The following is a 20,201-nucleotide window of genomic DNA, read 5'->3' as shown; positions in this document are numbered from 1 at the left end:
CAGAATGGGGCATTCCCACAAATAGCAAGGAGGTTTGGATGCTGGTAGTAACTAAATAAAACAAAATGTCCACTATGCCCAATTCCTCCTCTTTTTTCAGACTGGTTCTCTTTCCTAGTTATTCTGGTTTTGTCAGTTGTCATTACAATCCGAGGTGCGAGGCTTGAAACTTTAGAATCATCCACAGCTCCATCACCTTCCTACATAGTGAATAACTCTCCAGATTTCTCAGGTTTGCCTTGCTTTCTGTCACCGCTTAGCAAGATTGCTTTGGCAATAGCATAGAAGAGAGAAGAGACTGGAGATTGGGAGCCGGACTTCTATGATGTTAGAGTTGAAGCAGATCTTTGAACTTATCTATTGCAGTCGTCTTATCTAGGAGTATTCATTAGAATTCTTATGGTATTAAAAAATTATGCATCCTGCCAGGAGTGGTGGCTTGTGCCTATAATCCTAGCTACTGGGGAGGCTGAGGCGGGAGGATCACTTGAGTCCAGGAGTTTGAGGCCGCAGTGAACTATGATCATGCCACTGCACTCCAGCCTAGGTGACAGAGCAAGATCCCATCTCAACAACAACAGCAGCAACAACAACAACAACAACAATATACATCCTGGCATCCCCCACCTGAGTTTTTGGGTTCAGTAGATCTGAGGTGGGACCTTCACAGGCACAGGTACACACACACACACACACACACACACACATACAGGTGTTTCTGAGATGCATTCTAGGCTGAGAACTGCTGAATTCCAATACCCTTGTTTTAAAGGAGGGGAAATTGAGGCCCAGAAAGAAGTTAGATGTTTGATATCACAGAGAGTTAGAAGGGGCCAGGACCAATCCCAGATCTTCTGGCTTCTGGTCCAATGCTACTCAGACCTCTTGCTTTCTCCCTCTACAAAAGTAAGTTTTTATTTGTATCCAAGAAAGCACGCTAGGCTTCTGTGGCCCACGTCCTTCAACAATGAACAGGCCATTCAGATTAAGAGGCTCAACCCATCAAGAGTGAACAGCCAGCACAAACGGCCCCATTTCTAAGGGTGGTTGGTTTGATCTCTGGAGCAGAGGTCTCCCTTGTCAGAATCTGGGCAAAATGTCCTCAAGAACCTCAGGTGGGGAGGAAAGTGGAGAAGACTCATGGGTAAAGGTCAGACCAGCCAAGGCCAGACTTCTGTGTCTGGCAGGATTCTGACTGTCTGGGCTTTTGTGCACACAAGTCTTTGTTTCAATTATTCATTGACCCTTCTTCAATTCTTGACTGTCCTTTAGCCATCTGGTTCTCATCTTGGGAATCCACTTCCTTTTTTTTTTTTCCTGCTCTCTGACTTTGACCAATCACTTTACCTTGGATTGGTTTACCACTAGCTCTGGGCAATCTCATCGAAACTCAGGGCTTCTGATGCCTTCTATTATGTTGCTTTTTTGATTTTGCTCTTTTTACAAAACTGATGCTTTTCTATAAAGATTCCTAGTAGGAAATGCCACTTATTTAATGCCTTCCTGCTCCAAATCTACCTTAGGGCAAAGAAGCAATGAGTGGGAGAATTGCTGTAGCAGAATCTTATCTCCATCTGAGGGGAGCCCATTTTTCTCCCGTACCCTCTACATCCTGAAAGTGGTCTGGCGTCAAAGTCTGAGCACCTCACCCTGGCCCGGGCAGGAATGACATGGTCAGAGCTGGCCTTTGGGAGGCAACTCTAAGAGCTGTGGAGGATGGATTAGAGGAAGAGAGGATGTGGGAAGGGAGACACTGAATCCATAGTAGCCCCAATAATCCAGGGGAGAGATGATGAGACCTGAATTGGGCAGTAGGAACGGGACAAAGAGGAGGAAATAGGTGGGAAAATAGTCATTTTGGTGGGAGAATTGGCAGGACTAAGTCACTGACAGGACGTGGGAGATGAGGGAAAAATTAAAGATGACTAAGTTTGGGGCTTGAGGACCTGGAAGGATGGTACCTTTAATAGAATGAGGGAAAGAAGAAGAGCTGATTTGAAAGGAGGGAGAAGACAGTGACATTAGTTTTGTACATGAGGAATGCAGACATCCAGGAGGATGTTTCCATCAGGCAGTTGAGGATGAAGGGCTGGACGCAGGAAGTCTGGGCTGCAGACATCAATCTGGAGTTTCACAGGGAAGAAAGTGTGAGCTGGAGCAGGTGAGCAGCAGAGTGAGAAGGGTGCTGAGGCCTGAGCCTAGAGGAACCCTTACATTACCGCCCCAGACACGGTGGACAGCTCAAGGAAGGAGTCTGAGATGGGGCTAACGGGCTGGGAAATAAACAGAAAAGTGTGGTTTTGCCAGCCAAGAGAGGCGTTTCATGGAGGGATAGAGAGAGGATGAGAGGATGAGGAGATGAGGACTAACAAGAGGCTGCTGTTACTTGTGGCAGGTAGTTACTACGGTAGGCCTGGTTTCGGGCACAACAGCTACACCGACCGGGCCCTCACATTAAATGAAACACTAAGGCAGGTTTCTGGATAATTCACATGTTCCCCATTCACTTTGGCTTCACTTATCAAGGTATTGCAGGATAAATAAGTGTAGTTACTTCGTAATTAAAGTTTAATATCGCTCAAAATTTCTAAATAAATCCCCTCAGTGCTCAGCCTTCTTTGCTTCAGTAAGAGGAAACTGCAGACACTGGAGGGCGAGGCTGATGACCGGATATATAAATAATAACTAATAAATATTAATGAATTGTGCCTTCCCGCCAACCAGGTCCGGGGAGAACCGCCTCTGGGCTCACTGGAGTCCCGCCCCCTCATGAATATGTAGAGACCACTGCCCGCCGCGCCCCGCCCCGCCCTCTACTCTTCTCCCTCGCAACGGACTCTCCCTTCAAACGGGAAACAAGATGGCGGCGGCAGGTCCGAGTACTCGGGCCTCTTCTGCGGCGGCGGCGGCAGCTCTGAGTCGGCGGGGCCGGCGAGGCCGCTGTGACGAGATGGCGGCAGCTAAGACTGGGACTCAGGGCGCGGCCTCTGGGCCCGCGCTGTTGGTATTGCCGCCGCCTTTGCTGCAGCCGCCGCCACCGCCGCGGCCGGAGGTGTCAGGCTGCGCCGGGTGCCTGGAGCCCCCGGGGGAAGCGGCGGCCCTGCCGTGCGGCCACTCGCTGTGCCGAGGCTGTGCCCAACGCGCCTCCGACGCGGCCAGCCCGGGTTGCCCGCGCTGCCGCGCCCGAGGCCCGGCTTGGGCCCGCCGTCGGGCCCGCGACGACAGCCAGGCCGACGCGGAGGTGCTGGGCGAACGCATCCGCCGGAGCCAGCCCGAGCGCTGCCGCCCGCGCCGGGACGGGGGTGCGGCCGCTGCGGGGCCCAGGCCGGAGCAGGAGCCGCGCGCCGCGCCTGCGGAGCCAGGTAGAGCTTCCCCTCCTCCGCTTGGGGTCGGACCGAGGCCGAGCGCGCCACAGCTGGGCCTGGTTAGGGGGTGGAGAGTCCCAGGCCCTCCTCGAGCGGGTGTGGAGAGTTCTCGTTGGGTTGCAACCCGGGCTCTGCCCAGGTGCAGTGTGTGTTTCTAAATTTTGAACTTCAGGAGGGAGTACAGGCACGTTAGATTTGGAGGGGCAGTGAGGGGACCCCGCGCCTTACGTAAGTCAGAAGTTTGGAGGGAAACAATTCTTGGAACAAGTTAGGGGCAGGTTGGAATTGGTGTGTGGAGGGGGAGGGGCTCTGGAGGATCAGAGAAGTGCTTGGTTTAGTGTTGGATAAAGAGCTTGGGGTCGTATTGCTTGGGGAGATGTGGCTTTTGGGCCCGAATGTGTCATTGAGGGGAGTGAAGGATCCGGAGTTTAGGGGACAGGTTGAATTTGAGGGTGTAGAGGGAGCTTTTCAGGCCTGAGAGCAGAGTGGATTGGGAGAATGAGCTCACATGTGCAGCAGTTCTTTTAATAAAATCTTGAAAAATGCATGGTGAGCACAGAGCCTGGCACATAATTAGGAAGCAATAAATGACAACGATTTATATTTATAATAGTACTAATAATAAGCTCCAGTAGTGCCCGACAAAAAAGCTGGGTTGACTTTAAAAGTTTTGGAAACAAAGATTGGTTGGCAGGGGCTGCTTCTATCTCCTTGACACTGTTTCCTACTATCATCATGGCAATTAAATGTTGCAGGACTTTTGACTTGAACTTCTTTGCCTTGCTTTCTTACCACTAGCAGCCTGCCACTCCTTGGTTCTGGTCTGAGATAGAAAATGCCCTATTTAAAACACAAAACATGACTGCGTTATAACTTAGGACTCTTTTTGGGACACACCCAGTGAACATAACATTGATAAAAAATGCTTACATAGGCGGAGATTTTCAAGACACATAAATCAGGAAAAGCCAGATATTTGCATCTTTTATGTTGGGAATTCTGGCATGTGTTATTCGGGAAAGGAGGCATTGCTTGTGTATGAAAGTGCAGTCCCTAGAAACTACAGGTTCCAGGGTGCAGTCTGTTTTGATTCAAGCAGTCAGAGAAACCTGTCATTGTCCTAGGATACCTTCCTTTTGTTTCTGGAGTTGAGGGGACCCGCATCCTACTTTCTGTGTTTCTTGTTACTCACAACATCCCTATGAGATAGGTATTTTTATTTTCATTTTATAGATGAAACTGAGGTCCAGGGAGGTTAAGTAACTTGCCTAAGGATGAAAACCCAGTTCCACCTGATTTCTTCTCAAATCAAGGATGAAGGTGTTCTCAAATATCATCCAATCTGTGGATACCACGTGTTGATCTCATATGCTATTTAATTTGCTTCAAATTCTGAGAATATGGTCAAATTATAAGTATTTCTGTGGTCGCCCTAATAGTGCTGTTGATTATATGGTCAAATACAATAGAGATTTTTATTTTGCTTTCCTAAGCTTGGAGTCCACTGTGAAATGTCGTGTCTGAAATTTGAACTATGAGAAGGATTATGGCTTGGTGATTTGTGCAAACTTTTTTGCCTTGAAGAAATTTTTGTTATAAAGTGTATCCATTGCTTAAGGAAAATTATCTAAAGTGAGGTTACAAATTAGGATCCATTACAGAGTCACTTAGTACCCACTAGTTACTTCGTATGTTTGTGTGAGGATCATAATGAAAAATATTTTTCCTAAATATTCTTGTTGGATCATTGAGTATACAGTTACATGCTTATTCAGCTAAAGAATTTTAGAAGTGTAGAAAAATATTACTGAACTAGGGCTCGGAAATTATAGCTTCAATGGGTTGTCTGAACCTCTTGCAGTTATGTACAGTATTTCTTAATTTAAAATTTTAATTGGCAGTACATTCACATGATTTAAATGAAACTATAAGAAAGTATGTAGTGAAAAGTTTCCCACTCCCACCAAAGATTCTTGTTTATTCTTCCACAGTTTGTGCATCTGCATGAAAATTCAAGTGTATTTACTTTTGCCCTTTTCATACAAAATGTTGTCTATTACATACACTGTCCTGTAACTGATTTTTTTGTTTAACATTACATGAGGGAGGTCTTTCCATATCAGTACATTGAAAATTTCTTCATTCTTCTTATGTTATATGTATTTTCATTGAATGGATATAACATAATTTACTTAACCATCTATTGGTGGACATTTTGGTTGTTTCCTATCTTTTGCTATTATAAATAATTGTTTATAAAATCATTATATAAATGTGTATGTGTATTTTTATGGAGAGATCACATAGCTTTCACCAGATTTTCAAAGGGTTGGTTGCAAAAAAAAAAAAAAAAAAGGCTAAGAATCATTGTTTTAATTCACATCTTTCTGTAGATGAGAAGAGAAAACTGAGGCACAGAACAGAGAGTTAAAAGTTTACATGAATGAATAGTAGTAAACAAGGGCTGAAAGAAACAGCCTAATTCACAGTGAAATGCTCATGATGGCTTTTGAGAGAGAAAACTGAAAATACCAGTTTTATAAATATTTATATTCTGCTCTTATGAGTGGGAAACACCAACAGAATTAGCTATTTTAGGAATATTCAGAAGTATATTGCTTAGTGGTATTCTTTTGGCATAGTTAGGTCAATTGATAAAGGAAATGTCGGGCCAGCTATATAATACTGGAAATAAAATTTTGTAGTAAATGCACTGGTGTTTAAGTGAAATTCCATCTCTTTTTTAAATTTTGTTAAAGTCCAGTCTCTATTTTGGAATTGCTTTGTCTATGAAAAAAGTGTAAGAGTTTGTGCTTGTTGAAAATTTTGGTTGCACTGGTGACTTTTTTTTGTTTTTTGCCAGCTTCTTGGTATGCTTTAAGGTTCAGAACCTTAATGACTCCTGTGTAAATGTTTTATTTAATTCTTACATGCACTGTTAGTTTGCTTTTCGATATAATATCAGTTCTTGTTGATTTGTGAAACCCAATGAAGGCTATGTCAGTGATCATTTCAAGATGAATTCAGACTTCAGCTTCATGTTCTTTGAGGATCTGCAGCTCATTATATATACTGACATATTTAATATTTGGACCATCTTCAGCAATATTCAGGAATTATGTAATGAATGCCCATTCTGTACCAAGCACTGTTCTAGGTCCTTGGGAAACACCAGTGAATGAAATATTAAAGATCCCTCTCTCATGGAGCTTATATTCTAAATTTAGAGACAGTCCTGGTCTATTGATTTAAAAAGCATATTTACCACACAGGTGTACATAGGTAGATTTAGAACTATACCTTAAAGCTACTCTTAAGCTTCAATTTTTCCCCTCAAATCCTGTGACAAATTAAGCCTCTTAAGAATTTTAAAAATTCATTTTGTCTTTTGATTTGAAATCAAGGATGATTATTCTAAATTATACAGCCTATGAACTTGAAACTAAGACCTTTAGGGCTGGGCGCAGTGGCTCACGCCTGTAATCCTAGCACTCTGGGAGGCTGAGGCGGGTGGATTGTTTGAGCTCAGGAGTTCGAGACCAGCCTGAGCAAGAGTGAGACCCCACCTCTACTAAAAATAGAAAGAAATTATATGGACAGCTAAAAAAATATATATAGAAAAAATTAGCTGGGGATGGTGGCACATGCCTATAGTCCCAGCTACTCGGGAGGCTGAGGCAGGAGGATTGCTTTGAGCCCAGGAGGTTGAGGTTGCTGTGAGCTAGGCTGACGTCATGGCACTCTAGCCTGGGCAAAAGATGAGAGTCTGTCTCAAAAAAAATAAAAAATAAATAAAAAAAAAAAAGAAACTAAGAACATTTTACTTTTTAGGACAGTTCTTTTTCTTCTACCATGGGTAATGATTGAAGAGAAAAGCTAGACAAAGGCAAATGAATCTTTTAAATTAACAGTTTAAATTTTTTTAAATTTGTGGTGTTAAAAGTGCATTTTGAAAATTGAATAGATAAAAGACATTGCATGCTGCCTCATTTATCCCTTGTCTTTATCCCATCTCAACTTCCCTGATCACTTAGGGTTAACATTTATATATTCAAAAAATTTCCTCTTTCTGTGAAAAACAAGTAGTTGTCAGACAGTGTTTGCTGTGTGTGTAGCCTAAATTATATTTAAGACTAATAAATAATGAGACCATGTGATTATAGTGTAAAAGGACAGGAATTTCCCTTGTCTGTGGGATTTGTTTTAAAATGTATAAAATGACTCATCCCATTATCCTTAATGACATATATTCCAGAATTTGAGAGTGTCCTTATGTGTTATACCAATGCAGGAAACATTTGCCTTTTGCTTATGTGTTTTTTAAAACTCTTGGTGAGATTACCTCACCATGCATTCTAACAACCGAACATTAACTATCATTGAGGGAACAGCTCCAGACTATAGAATTCAGGATTGAGCAGCAGGAATTGGGGAGGTGTTTATTCTTTCATATTTCTACTCCCTCCTCGTCTAATTTCCAGTTAATCTTAGAAGAATTGCCCACCTTGAATTCACTTATATCTGAGTTTGCTTGAATACATGATGTAGGTTATGTTTGTCAGATTTTATTCCACTAATTCAATGAGCATTTTTTTGGGCACACTCTGTGCAAGACGATACAATAAAAAACGGTGAGTAAGACATGGTCGTTATTCTTTAAGACTCCACAGTGTGGTTGGGGAAACACACTCAAATAACAATACAAAGTGTTACGTGAGGTAAATGCTTAATGCTAACAGTTTAGGAATCTGGAGGAAACCTGAGGAAGGCATTTGAACTGTATATTGAAAAAAGTAGGAATTCACTAGGTGAGGGAGGAGGGTATGTTCATTCCAGGCAGAAGAGCCTGCATGTACAAAGGCATGCAGGTGCTTGGAATATCCAAGAAGGTGCTTGGGATATTAACTGGCAAGAAGTAAAACAGGAGGTGGGAGTGGAGTAAGGAAGGAGTAGAGAAGAGACTGCAGATGGCAGATCATGAAGGGCATTGTATTGTCAGGCTAAGAGAACTTTGGACTTTATCCTATAGACAGTGTGGAGCTCTTACAAATTTTTAAATAGTGAAATGTATGGTCATAATGTAATTTATAAAGACAATACATACTGGTTGGAGGAGGGAAGATGGGAGTAGAAACTAGAGGAAGGGAGTCCAGTTAGGGAATTATTTTAGTAGTTCAGCCAAGAGATGAAGGGGCTGGACTAAAGTATTGGCTGTGGGGATGTTACTTTCAGTTGTTCATTAATTTAGTAACCATTTGAGAATCTTCTCTGTACTGGGCCCTGGAACTACAAATAGGGGTAAAGCATGATTCTGTCTCAAACTGTAGTTGAGAAGATTGGTATGTAAACATGCAGTTGAAATGTGGTAAAATAAATGTAATAATAGCCGTTAGGCAAGGTATAGTTATAGAAGGCAATATGGTATATATTAATAGAGCAGGTTAATAGAGGAGGATCTGAAGATAGACTACCTGGGTTCAAATTCTAGCTCTGCTGTTTATAGCTCTGTGTTATTGAGCACTCTTAGTTTCTTCATTTGGAAAATGGGGATAGTAATAGGTGACAATATTATAAGGTGGTTGTTAAAAACTAATGAGCTGTTACAATGCTTGGCATGTAACGAGCTCAATAAATGTTAGCTGTTTTCAGGAAGAAGAGAACCTAGTTTGGTTGGGTCTGGAATGGCTTCAGTGGAAGACTGACATGTAACCATGAGTATTCATTGGGTGGATGAGTGCAGAATAAAGATGAGAGAGGTAAATCAGTACATTTAAAGGCATAGGAGCATGAAACAAGGAGAGTTCTGGGGATTGTAAATAGGAGTGGTTAGAGAATGGAGTGTACATGGGACACTGAAAGGATGTGGAATTGCAGAAATGGGCAGTTGCTGGATGATAGTGGACTTTGCGTGCCATACTAAGGAGTGAGGATCCACTGAAGAGTTGCAAAGAGGAATTCATCTTTGCACTTTAGAGTGATCACTCCCTTGAGGATATGTAGCAAATGCACTGGAGAGCCCAAATTCTCTTTTTAATAAGATGGCTAACTAAAATCAGCTGAAAACTCCTCTGCTACAAATATCCAGAAAAGCTGGATAAAAAGAACAACAACTTTTTAAAATGCTTTTTTATTTTTTTTGAGACATGATCTTGCTCTGTCACCTAGGCTAGAGTGCGGTGGCATTATCATAGCTCACTGCAACCTCAAGCTCCTGAGCTCAGGCAGTCCTCCTGCCTCAGCCTCCTAAAGTGCTGAGTTTACAAGCGTGAGCCACCATACCTGGCCTTAAATATGTTCTTGAACGTGCAGGAAAGACAAGAAAATCTCCAGGTTCCAGAAAGAAAAATGGAACTAAAAACTAAAACTGTAAGCCCTTAAGCCCATGCTATGTTGCCCTGGAGCAGGGTGAAGGAGTGGGTTGACAGGTTGTTTCTGGTTTTCTATTCTTAGCAGATTGAGTTTTAACCATGTGCAAAAAGGAACCAGAATGAAGAATTTTGCATAAAGCTGAGATTCTTGATGCGCTGCATTCTAGGTGAAAGGGTAGGCCAGAAAAAAAATCTTCCCTCTGACACAGGAGATAACAAGAAATCTTGTCTTGATTTTACTTGGGCTCTATGCAAAGAGGAAATGGAAAAAAATTTTTCCCTAAGAAATTGAAGCACAAGATCTATACCTTGTTCACATTTGGGATCTGAGTTTGTATTATAAGGCTCAGGTATTCCCATGCTGAGAAATTAGTATAAAAACTGGTTCCAAACTAGTGATAACCCTGAGTCTCTTGGAGAAGGGAAAAACTAGACTCTGAGAGGTACTACTGTACTTCGGACCACAAGGGATTCTTGCAAAAGAAATGAGCCCAATTGAAGATGAACTTACAATTAAAAATGAGAACACATGAAGAAATAGTTTTCTACCAAAAATGAGAGTCAGCAGATATAAAAAGCAGGAGGATTATAGTTCCAAGAACTGGGATAATAGAATGACAGTTTGAAAGGTAATTTAAATTAGCATATTGTAAGTGACTAAAGACGTTAAAGAATTAATTGACATCCAAAGAAATGAATGAGACTTTATGAAACAGGCACATTTAAAAAAGAACTAAACATAATGAAAAATATAGTTAGGTTAAAAAGCTCAGTAAGTAAGTTAATAGTTTACACAGACCACCATACAATATATACATACATGTAATAGAATTCAGCTAGGACTCCCTATATCTGTTAAAAGAAAAAAACTAACAAAAAATAGTTTACGCAGATGAAGAGAAAATCAGTGAAATGGGAGATAGATATAAGGAAATTCCTGAGAATGCCAAACAGTAAGTTAAAATAAAGGAAAATACGAAAGAGGTGAAGGAAAATGAAAAGGACAGATCAAGAAGATCGAACATCTAATAGTAATTCCAGGAGAAAAATAGATAAAATGAAGGAGACGTGGAATTGGAAGAGAGGATGACTTGAGAATTTTTCTGAATTAATAACAAGTCTTGAATCTTTAGATTTAAGACTCATGAGGCTCTAGCAAGAATTAACAACAAAAAAAGCAACAAAAAAAAATGTATAACTTGATCTACATATACATAGAACCATGCACTTACCAATTAGAGAATATACATTCTTTTTAAACAAGCATGGAAAAGATTGACAATTGACCACATTAAAACTAAAAGCAGAATGATAACAGGTAAGGTAAGAAGAGAAACCACAGGCTAGGAGAAAGTATTTGCAATGAATAACTGACAAAAGATTGATATCCAAAATATATGAACTACATAGTACTAGGACATATGCCTTATTAGAAAAATTGTGAGAGATTTGAATAGGCATTTCATAGAAATGGATAACTGGAAGGACAATAGACATCTGGAATGATGTTCAACATCATTAGCAATCAGGGAAATGCAAATTAAACCAATGATGAGATACCACCAGATTATAATTTATAACTGATTAATTATAATTAATGGGAACTTATGTACTGCTGGGGGAGTATAAGTTGGTATACAATCACATTGGAGAGTGGTTTGGGCATACCTATTAAAGTTGAAGAGATATATGAGATATATTCCTTGCCATGCAGAGATTCTATTAACAAGAGTCTGCCCAAGTGAAACGTGTGTGTGTCTCATAAGTATGCTCATTACAGTACTGTGGGACTGGAAAAGGTAGTTAGCAATTATCCTTGGAAGGAGAAGAGATAAAAGGATAAATTTTGGTTTTTACAGCTGTTACAGTGAATGAACTAGGTCTTTATGTATCAACAGGGGTAAATCTTGAAAAATATTAAGTGAAAAAGTTGCAAAAGGGTATGTATCATTTCGTGCCATTTACATAAATAAAAAAGGTACACCAAAATAGTCATTTCAGTAGGTTAAGGAGTGAGAAAGGAAGAAATAAAACAGCTAATATAGACTGTTCTTTCATGGAATTGATAATGAAAGGAAGCTATATTTAGAGTTGTGAGGATTAAATGAGATGATACCTGCAAAGTGCTTATAGAGAACAAATGTTAATACCTAATAAATATTAGCTGTTATATGCAGTCATTCATTTTGTGTACATTTATGGAGCACATATCACATATTGTGTGCCAAGCATTCTGCCAGGTGCTGGGGCTACAAAGATGAATAAGACAACGTTTGTGAAAGAACGTTAAGAAGCTTGTTATGACAGTACGTGTGCTGTATGGATTTCTAGAGAGCAAGGCCCAGATTTAGAGGCTTGCTAGTCATTTGGAATTTGCTATAGAAAAACAACAATAAAGAAAAGCACAATGAAAAAAGTAAAACATTATATATTATTGTTTGTCTCCCTTCAGAGACAGCTATTGTTTATTTCTTGCCAGACTTTTTTCTTTGCAAAAATATATAGTTTTTTAATTATAAGGATTAGTAAAAGAAAATTTTTTTTTTAATTTCAGCATATTATGGGAGTACAAGTGTTTAGGTTTCATATATTGCCTTTGCCCCACCCGAGTCAGAGCTTCAAGGATGTCCATCCCCCAGATGGTGCACCCATTAGATGTGAATAAACCCATCCTCCCTACCCCCCCCACCTGCCCGACACCTGATAAATGTTACTACTATATGTGCACATATATGTTGATCAGTTAATACCAATTTGATGGTGCGTACACGTAGTGCTTGTTTTTCCATTGTGATACCTCACTTAGTAGAATGGGCTCCAGCTCTATCCAGGATAAAGAAGTGGTTTTACTTTCCTCTGGTATGTAGGGTCAGATTTATGTTGAGTCACTTCAGTGTTTTGATTTTAGAGACTAGAAAGGGTTTATTGCTTCAGGATATCACTCACATATGTCCTGTAGTATCTGAAATTCAATATTCTCTTCAGGTCTCTTATTCTCATGGTTTCCTTAAAATGCAGGTATTTTGGACAGAAAGAAATAGATAAACTTGTTCATGTGGAATATGAGGGAATTACTAGATTTGTGCACTGTTCCTTAAAGGTGGGGTAGTTTTAAAGAAGGGAGAATTAGCATTTATGGAATTTATTTTGTAATATGTCCTATGTGCTAGGTTTTTTAGTTTACTTGTTAGACATTTACAGAGTTACTACTATGTGTAAGGCATTGAACTGGGTTCTCTCTGAAAGGATGGGCTAGAAGAGAACAAAAATGTAAAAAGGAGAAACATCGAAGGAAAAATTATCTTTTATACTTAATAAAGGTACCTCAGTCTATTTTAGAAGATTAGATTGCAGTGTTAGACAATTATTGTGGAGATAAGAAAGCAAAGAATCATATTTGCTCGTTAGTCATTCTGATGAAGATAATGCAAGGTGGCCAGATTTCAATATCTCATTGTTTTTTCATGTTTTCTGGAGGGAATGGATCGTATTACTGTGAAGATAGTTGTATGCTAAAGCTGAGCCAATTTATCCCAGATTGATAACTTTAGTAAGGCAAGTATTATATTAGCTGTTTTGATTTTAAAGATCTTTAATTCTTAGGCTAATAAAGATTCTGTTTATCAGATTATATTCATCCATTTGAACTCTTTTGTGCCTGTACTGTATGTCTACCCCAGAGTCCCTTGGAGGTCTTTGTTGAAGACTTTATTAAGAGCTGTTTTGGGCTGAGTGCTGTGGCTTACACCTGTAATTCCAGCACTTTGGGTGGCCCAGGCGGGAGGATCGCTTAAGGCCAGGAGTTCAAGACCAGTCTGGGCAACCTGGTGAGACCCTGTCTCTGCAGAAAAAGTTAAAAACCATCCTGGTGTGGTGGTTTGTGCCTGTAGTCCCAGCTACTCAGAAGTCTGAGGCTAGAGGATCGCTTGAGCCCAGGAGTTCCAAGTTAGAGTGAGCTATGCATTCCAGCCTGGGTGACACAGTGAGACTCTGTCTCATTCATTCATAAATGAATAAATAAGCAAGCAAGCAGTTTGTAGAGTGGTGGGACAAAAAAAGCAAAGGACCTAATAGAATGGGTTGAAGTGAGAATTAGAAGTGAGAAAACGGAAGCAGTGAATACATAGATAACTCTTTGGAGGAATTTGCTGTAAAGGGGGCAGAGAAATGGGTCAGTACCTGCAGCGGGGACAAGAGCTCAAGAGTGTTTTCTTTTTAAGATAGGTGATGTCAAGTCATGTTTGTATGTTAGATTTGTGTATTATCATAGCAGAGAGGGATTGATGGCGCCAGAGACAGCAGAGAAAACTGAATGAGCTAAGTCAACGAAGAGGTGAGGGAAGATGAGATCTGACACCAGTTGAGGTATTGATCCTATACATGAATAGGGGTACTTCTCTCATTCTGGTGACTTTGTACTCATTGCTCTCTATTTTGGACAATTTTAATTTGAAAGTTTACTGTATGTGCACTTAAGTGTTGTTCAGTTAATACCAATTTGATGGTGAGTACATGTGGTGCTTATTTTTCCATTCTTCGGATACTTCCCTTAGAATGGGTTCCAGCTCTATCCAGGATAATAAAAGAGGTGCTATATCACCATTGTTTTTTGTGGCTGAGTAGAACTCCATGGTATACATACACCACATTTTATTAATCCACTAATGTATTGATAGGCACTTGGGTTGTTTGCACATCTTTGCAATTGTGAATTGTGCTGCTATAAACATTCGAGTGCAGATGTCTTTTTTATAGAATGTCTTTTGGGTAAATGCCCAGTAATGGGATTGCTGGATTAAATGGTAGTTCTACTTCTATCTCTTTGCAGTATCTCCATGTTGCTTTCCACAGAGGTTGTACTAGTTTGCAGTCCCACCAGCAGTGTATGAGTATTCCCCTCTCTCTGCATCCACACCAACATTTATTGTTTTGGGACTTTTTTTTTTTTTTTTTTTTTTTTTTGTTGAGACAGAGTCTCACTTTGTTGCCCAGGCTAGAGTGAGTGCCGTGGCGTCAGCTTAGCTCACAGCAACCTCAAACTCCTGGGCTCAAGCGATCCTACTGCCTCAGCCTCCCGAGTAGCTGGGACTACAGGCATGCGCCACTATGCCCGGCTAATTTTTTCTATATAGATTTTTAGGTGTCCATATAATGTCTTTCTATTTTTTTTAGTAGAGACGGGGTCTCGCTCAGGCTGGTCTCGAACTCCTGACCTTGAGCAATCCACCCGCCTCGGCCTCCCAGAGTGCTAGGATTACAGGCGTGAGCCACCGCGCCCGGCCGGGACTTTTTGATAAAGGCCATTCTCACTGGGAATAAGTGATATCTCACTGTGGTTTTGATTTGCATTTCCCTGATGATTAGAGACGTTGAGCATTTTTTCATATGTTTGTTAGCCATTAGTCTGTCTTCTTTTGAAAAGTTCTGTTCATGTCCTTTGCCCACTTTTTGATAGGGCTGTTTGATTTTTTTCTTGCTGATTTTCCTGAGTTCTATATAGATTCTAGTTATCAGCCCTTTATCGGATGTGTAACATGCATATATTTTCTCCCATTCTGTAGGTTGTCTATTTGCTCTCATGATAGTTTCCTTGGCTGTGCAGAAGCTTTTTAATTTGATCAGGCCCCATTTATTTATTTTTGTTGTTGCTGTGATTGCCTTTTGGATCTTCATAAATTCTTTCCCTAGGCCGATGTCTATAAGAGTTTTTCCAACATTTTCTTCTAGAATGCTTATAGTTTCATGCCTTACGTTTCGGTCTGTTAACCATCGTGAGTTGATTTTTGTGAGAGGTGAGAGTTGCGGATCCTGTTTCAGTCTTTGACATGTGGCTATCCAGTTTTCCCAGCACCATTTATTGAATAAGGATTCTTTTCCCCAGTGTATGTTTTTGTCTGCTTTGTCAAAGATTAGATGGCTATATGAGGATGGTTTTATATCTGGGTTCTCAGTTCTGTGAAAGTTTTCTTTTTTGGTGAATCCAAATCTGCTTTCCTAGTTTTAGTATTCAGGTTATGTTAAGACCATGATTATTTCTAAGTTTTTAGTTAAACTTCTCAGATTCATCTCTTGGGTCCTTTTCTTCCCTTCCCCCAAGTTCTAGTCGTAGTACACTACTTAGAGTTCTTGGAATACAGTATGCATTTTGAAACTTTTCTGACATTTTTCACCCAGGATTATTCTGCCTGGAATACTCTTCCTTCTTATCTACCTGGAAAAACTTTACTCATCTTTTAAGACCCAAGTGAAACATAAGTGCTCTGTAAAATTTTTTCTTACTCAAATAGGATTTTATTATTCCTTTCTTTGTGCCAGCACTTGAACTTGTGCATCCCTCATTTCACTGGATTTCAGTTCTTTGTGTGTCTGTCTCTGGCACTACACTGAGCTCTTTGAGGTCAGGGATTATGTCTTTTTGTATTCAGCAGTTAATGTGGCACCCAGAAGGTATTAGACACTCAGTAAATGTTTAATGAAGGAAAAAGATGCCTAAAAAACTCCTAAAAGAAGTTTTTCTTTATATGTCGTGATTCCTTTACCATTCTGGTCATCTTTATATATGCCACTCAGAACTGAACCTGATACTTTAAGTAATGCCTGACCAGTGCAAAGTGTAATGTGACTTAACTGTCTTTCTCTCTGAGTGCTAAATTCTTATTAATGCTGCCAAAGGTTGTATTGGCCTTACTCATACTGAATTTGCAGGCAACAGAATTGTTCTTTTTTATTTTTTGCATGAATTGCTATCAAGCCAGTCTTTCTCTTCACATATATGTACAATTAAATTTTTAAGCCTGAAGACATCTTTTTTTTTTTTTTGGTTTGAAGACATCTTATATCCAATTTTTGTTTTTATTTTTCTAAATAGCAGTGGACTTATTTTCCTTTCCTTCTGTTTTGCAGTTTTTTTTTGTAATTTTCTAGTGTTTAGTTATGTAAAACTATTATAATAAAGCCTCAAAAGATTTAACTCCATTAATTTGGAGTCAATGATGAGACTTTGACTTTATTAAAGTTTACTTTTGCCATAACAGTAAAGAAAAGTTTTATTAAATACAACTCCCTTCAGAAAGCAAATTCTTTAAAAGACCATAGTGTGAAATGGTACTGGCATTAAAGCATTCTTTCTCATTGGTTCATTCAACAATTTTTTTTAATGCCACTGACACTGAGATATATATACTTACCTAAAGATCATCCCTATCTTCAAGTTTAGGGAGTCAGGCAGAGTCAAGTAATTATAACACAGGTAACAAATGCTACTGCAATTAAGATAAGTGCAGAATGTTGTGAGAGCCTGCAAGAAAGGTAATTTTCTCTGGGTTAGTGGGAAAACTTTGCGAAGGAGAGGGCAGTGAACAGAGTTTTGAAGTATGAGTAGGAAATCGTCATACAGTGAGAAAGAGAAAAATCATTCCGGGAAGAGGAAGTGGCATATGTAAAGTCCTGGTGGAGACAGCGTGTGACATATCTAGGAACGGTGAGATGTGCAAAGGCTAGAGAGGAAAGGAATATAAGGAATGGTAGATGATGTGGCTGGAGTGGTAGATTGGGTCCTGTTTATAAACCTTGGAGGGCAGTGGGAAGCCAATAAAAATTGTTAAGAGGGAGGGTGACAGGATCAGGTCTCCTTTATAAAGAACTAGGGAAGCAATGTTGGAGGAAGATGAAAGACAAAGAGTCTGAGAGACAGGGAGGCCAGTTGGGCTACCATTGAATGTACACAGAATTTGTACCAAATGGTACCAGAGGATTAGATGAGGTAAGCAACTCTGTTGAGGTAGGTGTTACTCCCATTTCATGGATGAAGAAACAGGCTTAGATATCTTAGATATCTTTAGCTAAGATAAACACTGGTAGGTGGTAGATTTGAATGCAGGTCTGTCTGTTTCCAAATCCTGCATTCTTTCTAATTTTGGTATCATTCTACCTTGTGGACTATTTGAATAATTCTTTGCCTCAAACAGGACAGTAATTAAGTCCGAAGGATTTTGTACTATGGTAGGTAGATGTAGTAGTGGGGACAACTACCTGGTCTTGGTCTGCCTAGGATAAAAGGTCTTGTGGTCCAAGGCCTTCATCTCAGCAGCATGCCTATACCTGTGTTTGATTCTGTGTCCTCCTTTATCAGGTGCCTCTTGTTGCTTTGACCGTGGGGATCCATTGTAGGTTGATGAACAACAGACTTGTTGTTTGGGCTATTTCTGGATTCAAGGAAGAACCTTATTTGCTTTGACTCTACTCTTGTCTGACACCTCTTTTTGCAAATCCTATTGTTCTTGACTGTCTTAATTTGTCTTTCTCTAACCCAGGAGTTGGCAAACTACAGTCAGCAGGCCAGATCCAGCTTCATCTCATCTTCTGAAAGCACTGACTCTCCTTCCCAGCCCCGTTCTCTTTCTCCTAATGGACTCTTACTGCAGCGTTTGTTTGTAAGATTCGTTTGGCAATTGTTTGTTTTGTGACATTGCATCTGACATCATCTCCGTAGTTATTTAAATCTATTTTTAAACTTTTTATGAATTAGCCTTAGCTAATAAACTACACTATAAATGCATTGGGGAAAGGGTCTCATGTCTTTTCTTTGTGTATTTTCTCTTCCCACAGCACTTCCTTTCTTCTTCACTGCTCATTCCTTCTTTAACCTACTAATCTTTGGTGACTGTTTCCATCCTTCTTACACATTTATATATGGTAACTTGATATGTTATCACTAATATTTTCTTTTTCCCATTTGCGAGTTCTGTGATATCACTTTCTTTTTCCAGCATGTTATTGCCATTTCTGTGTTTAATGTTTTTTTCACGTTTGAGATTATAAGGCATATTTAATTTGGTGACTTGCATCTTTCATTTAACCTAGTTTCCCATCTTATTAAAACAACATCTCATGGTATTAAAAAAATATATAATTTTAATGGCTGAAAAATAGTACATTGTATGGACTACCTGTAATTATACTAACTGTTCCCTCAGTATTGGACATTTAGATTATTCTTGGTTTTTGTTTTGCAATTATGAACAGTGTTGCAATGAAATATTTTTATGTAATTTTTAAAAATATTTCAGATGACTTTCTGAGATAGATTCCTAGAAATTAAATTATTAGGTCAACATTTACAAGCATTTTATAAGTTCTTGTTATGTGGGCTGTGACATGTTAATTTGATTAGTTATTTGCCAAAGGATAGTTTAAAAACAGTGAAATGTACCATGGTACTATTCAGTGGTGTTAAGTATGGTACTCAAGTAAGCAGCCTTAAACTTTGATCTTAAATTTTATTAGCTTTTAACTTTTTCTCTGTGTACTTCCTCTTCTTCCCACCTAAATACTTTTTATATTGCACCCTGTAAATTGTTACTTGTTTTGGGCAAGTGGGTAAGTGAGTTTAAGACGGTTGGTACTTGGCTATCATCTGTGCTCTTGGAGAATCAGAAAGAGTAAACCGGAAAATAGTAGATAAAATGGAAAACACTTTAGTTTGGTATTAGAACACATTTATGGTTCACTCTTCATATTTCTGCCTTCCAACTTCTAAATGGTGTGCTTAAATTAAAATTTCTCCTTTCACATATTCCATTTGACCTTGTTTATTCAAAGTTTAGTGGGTAGTGTAAGCAGGTAAATTTGAGATTAATATGGATACTGGCCTCTTGTTTCCGATGTATCTCTGCACTGAACGTATGTTTAGTTGTAGAAGATGTACTTTGACTTGTTGTCTTTCTTTTGCTCTTGTATACCTCCACCTCTTGCTGTTCTGTGCAGGACTTAGGTATTTGGTTTTATAACTCTTTGACATTTTACAATTGCTTCACCCAAGTATGTTTTTCCTTTTCTTGTTAGATTGTAAATTTCTTTAGGACTTGGATCATGCATATTCTTATTATCATATCCCTTTTCTCTACTCTCTCAGTGGAATGTTCTCTACTTTTGTCCTCTTCTCTGCTCATTCCCTCTTTAACCTCCTAATCTATGGTGACTGTTTATATCTTCAAATGAAGTAAGGACTTCCTTCTAACCAAATTGATTTGATTGCTCTGCCATGCCATAGTTGATAAACAGTATTGCTTTTTTTTTCTTTTTAAATTGTGTTGGCTCTTTCTCTTGTGTTGCCTTCTTTTCTGTTTTTTTAATCTTCCCTTACCTGACTTGTAAGCCCCTAAAATTCTGTGTGTGGTCCTCTTTCGCTTTTCTTTGATTATTCCTTTGGAGGCCTCGTTCAAGCATCTCTACTCTTACAGCTTTTGGTAACATTTCTAAATGAAACCCTCAACATATATAGGTTTAACCCTCTTACCTTAATTCCAGTGCTATATGCAGCTGCTCACAAGACATCTCTACTTCAGTGTCCTTTCTTATCAGAACTTCAGTATAGATAAGACCCAAGTAGGATCTCTTCATTAGCTTCTTTATTTCTGTCCTATTACCATTTTAGTTCCTTTAGAGACTACTTTATCCTCTGGTTATC

The 20,201-nt window shown here is 39.5% G+C and overlaps 1 protein-coding gene across 1 annotated transcript in view; it reads left to right on the top strand.

Annotated features, from left to right (window-relative positions):
• Positions 1–2,860: 2,860 nt before the first annotated feature.
• Positions 2,861–20,201, top strand: part of RNF169 (ring finger protein 169) — a 78,448-nt gene continuing 61,107 nt past the window's right edge. Inside the window, exon 1 of the mRNA XM_069469247.1 lies at positions 2,861–3,362. Coding sequence (XP_069325348.1) covers positions 2,861–3,362 — 502 coding nt within the window. The remainder of the gene's footprint in view (positions 3,363–20,201) is intronic.

This window comes from Eulemur rufifrons, chromosome 6 (assembly GCF_041146395.1).
Source record: "Eulemur rufifrons isolate Redbay chromosome 6, OSU_ERuf_1, whole genome shotgun sequence".
NCBI lineage: Eukaryota > Metazoa > Chordata > Mammalia > Primates > Lemuridae > Eulemur > Eulemur rufifrons.
Note: the sequence above shows the minus strand (reverse complement) of the source record. Positions and strands in the feature narration are given on the sequence as shown.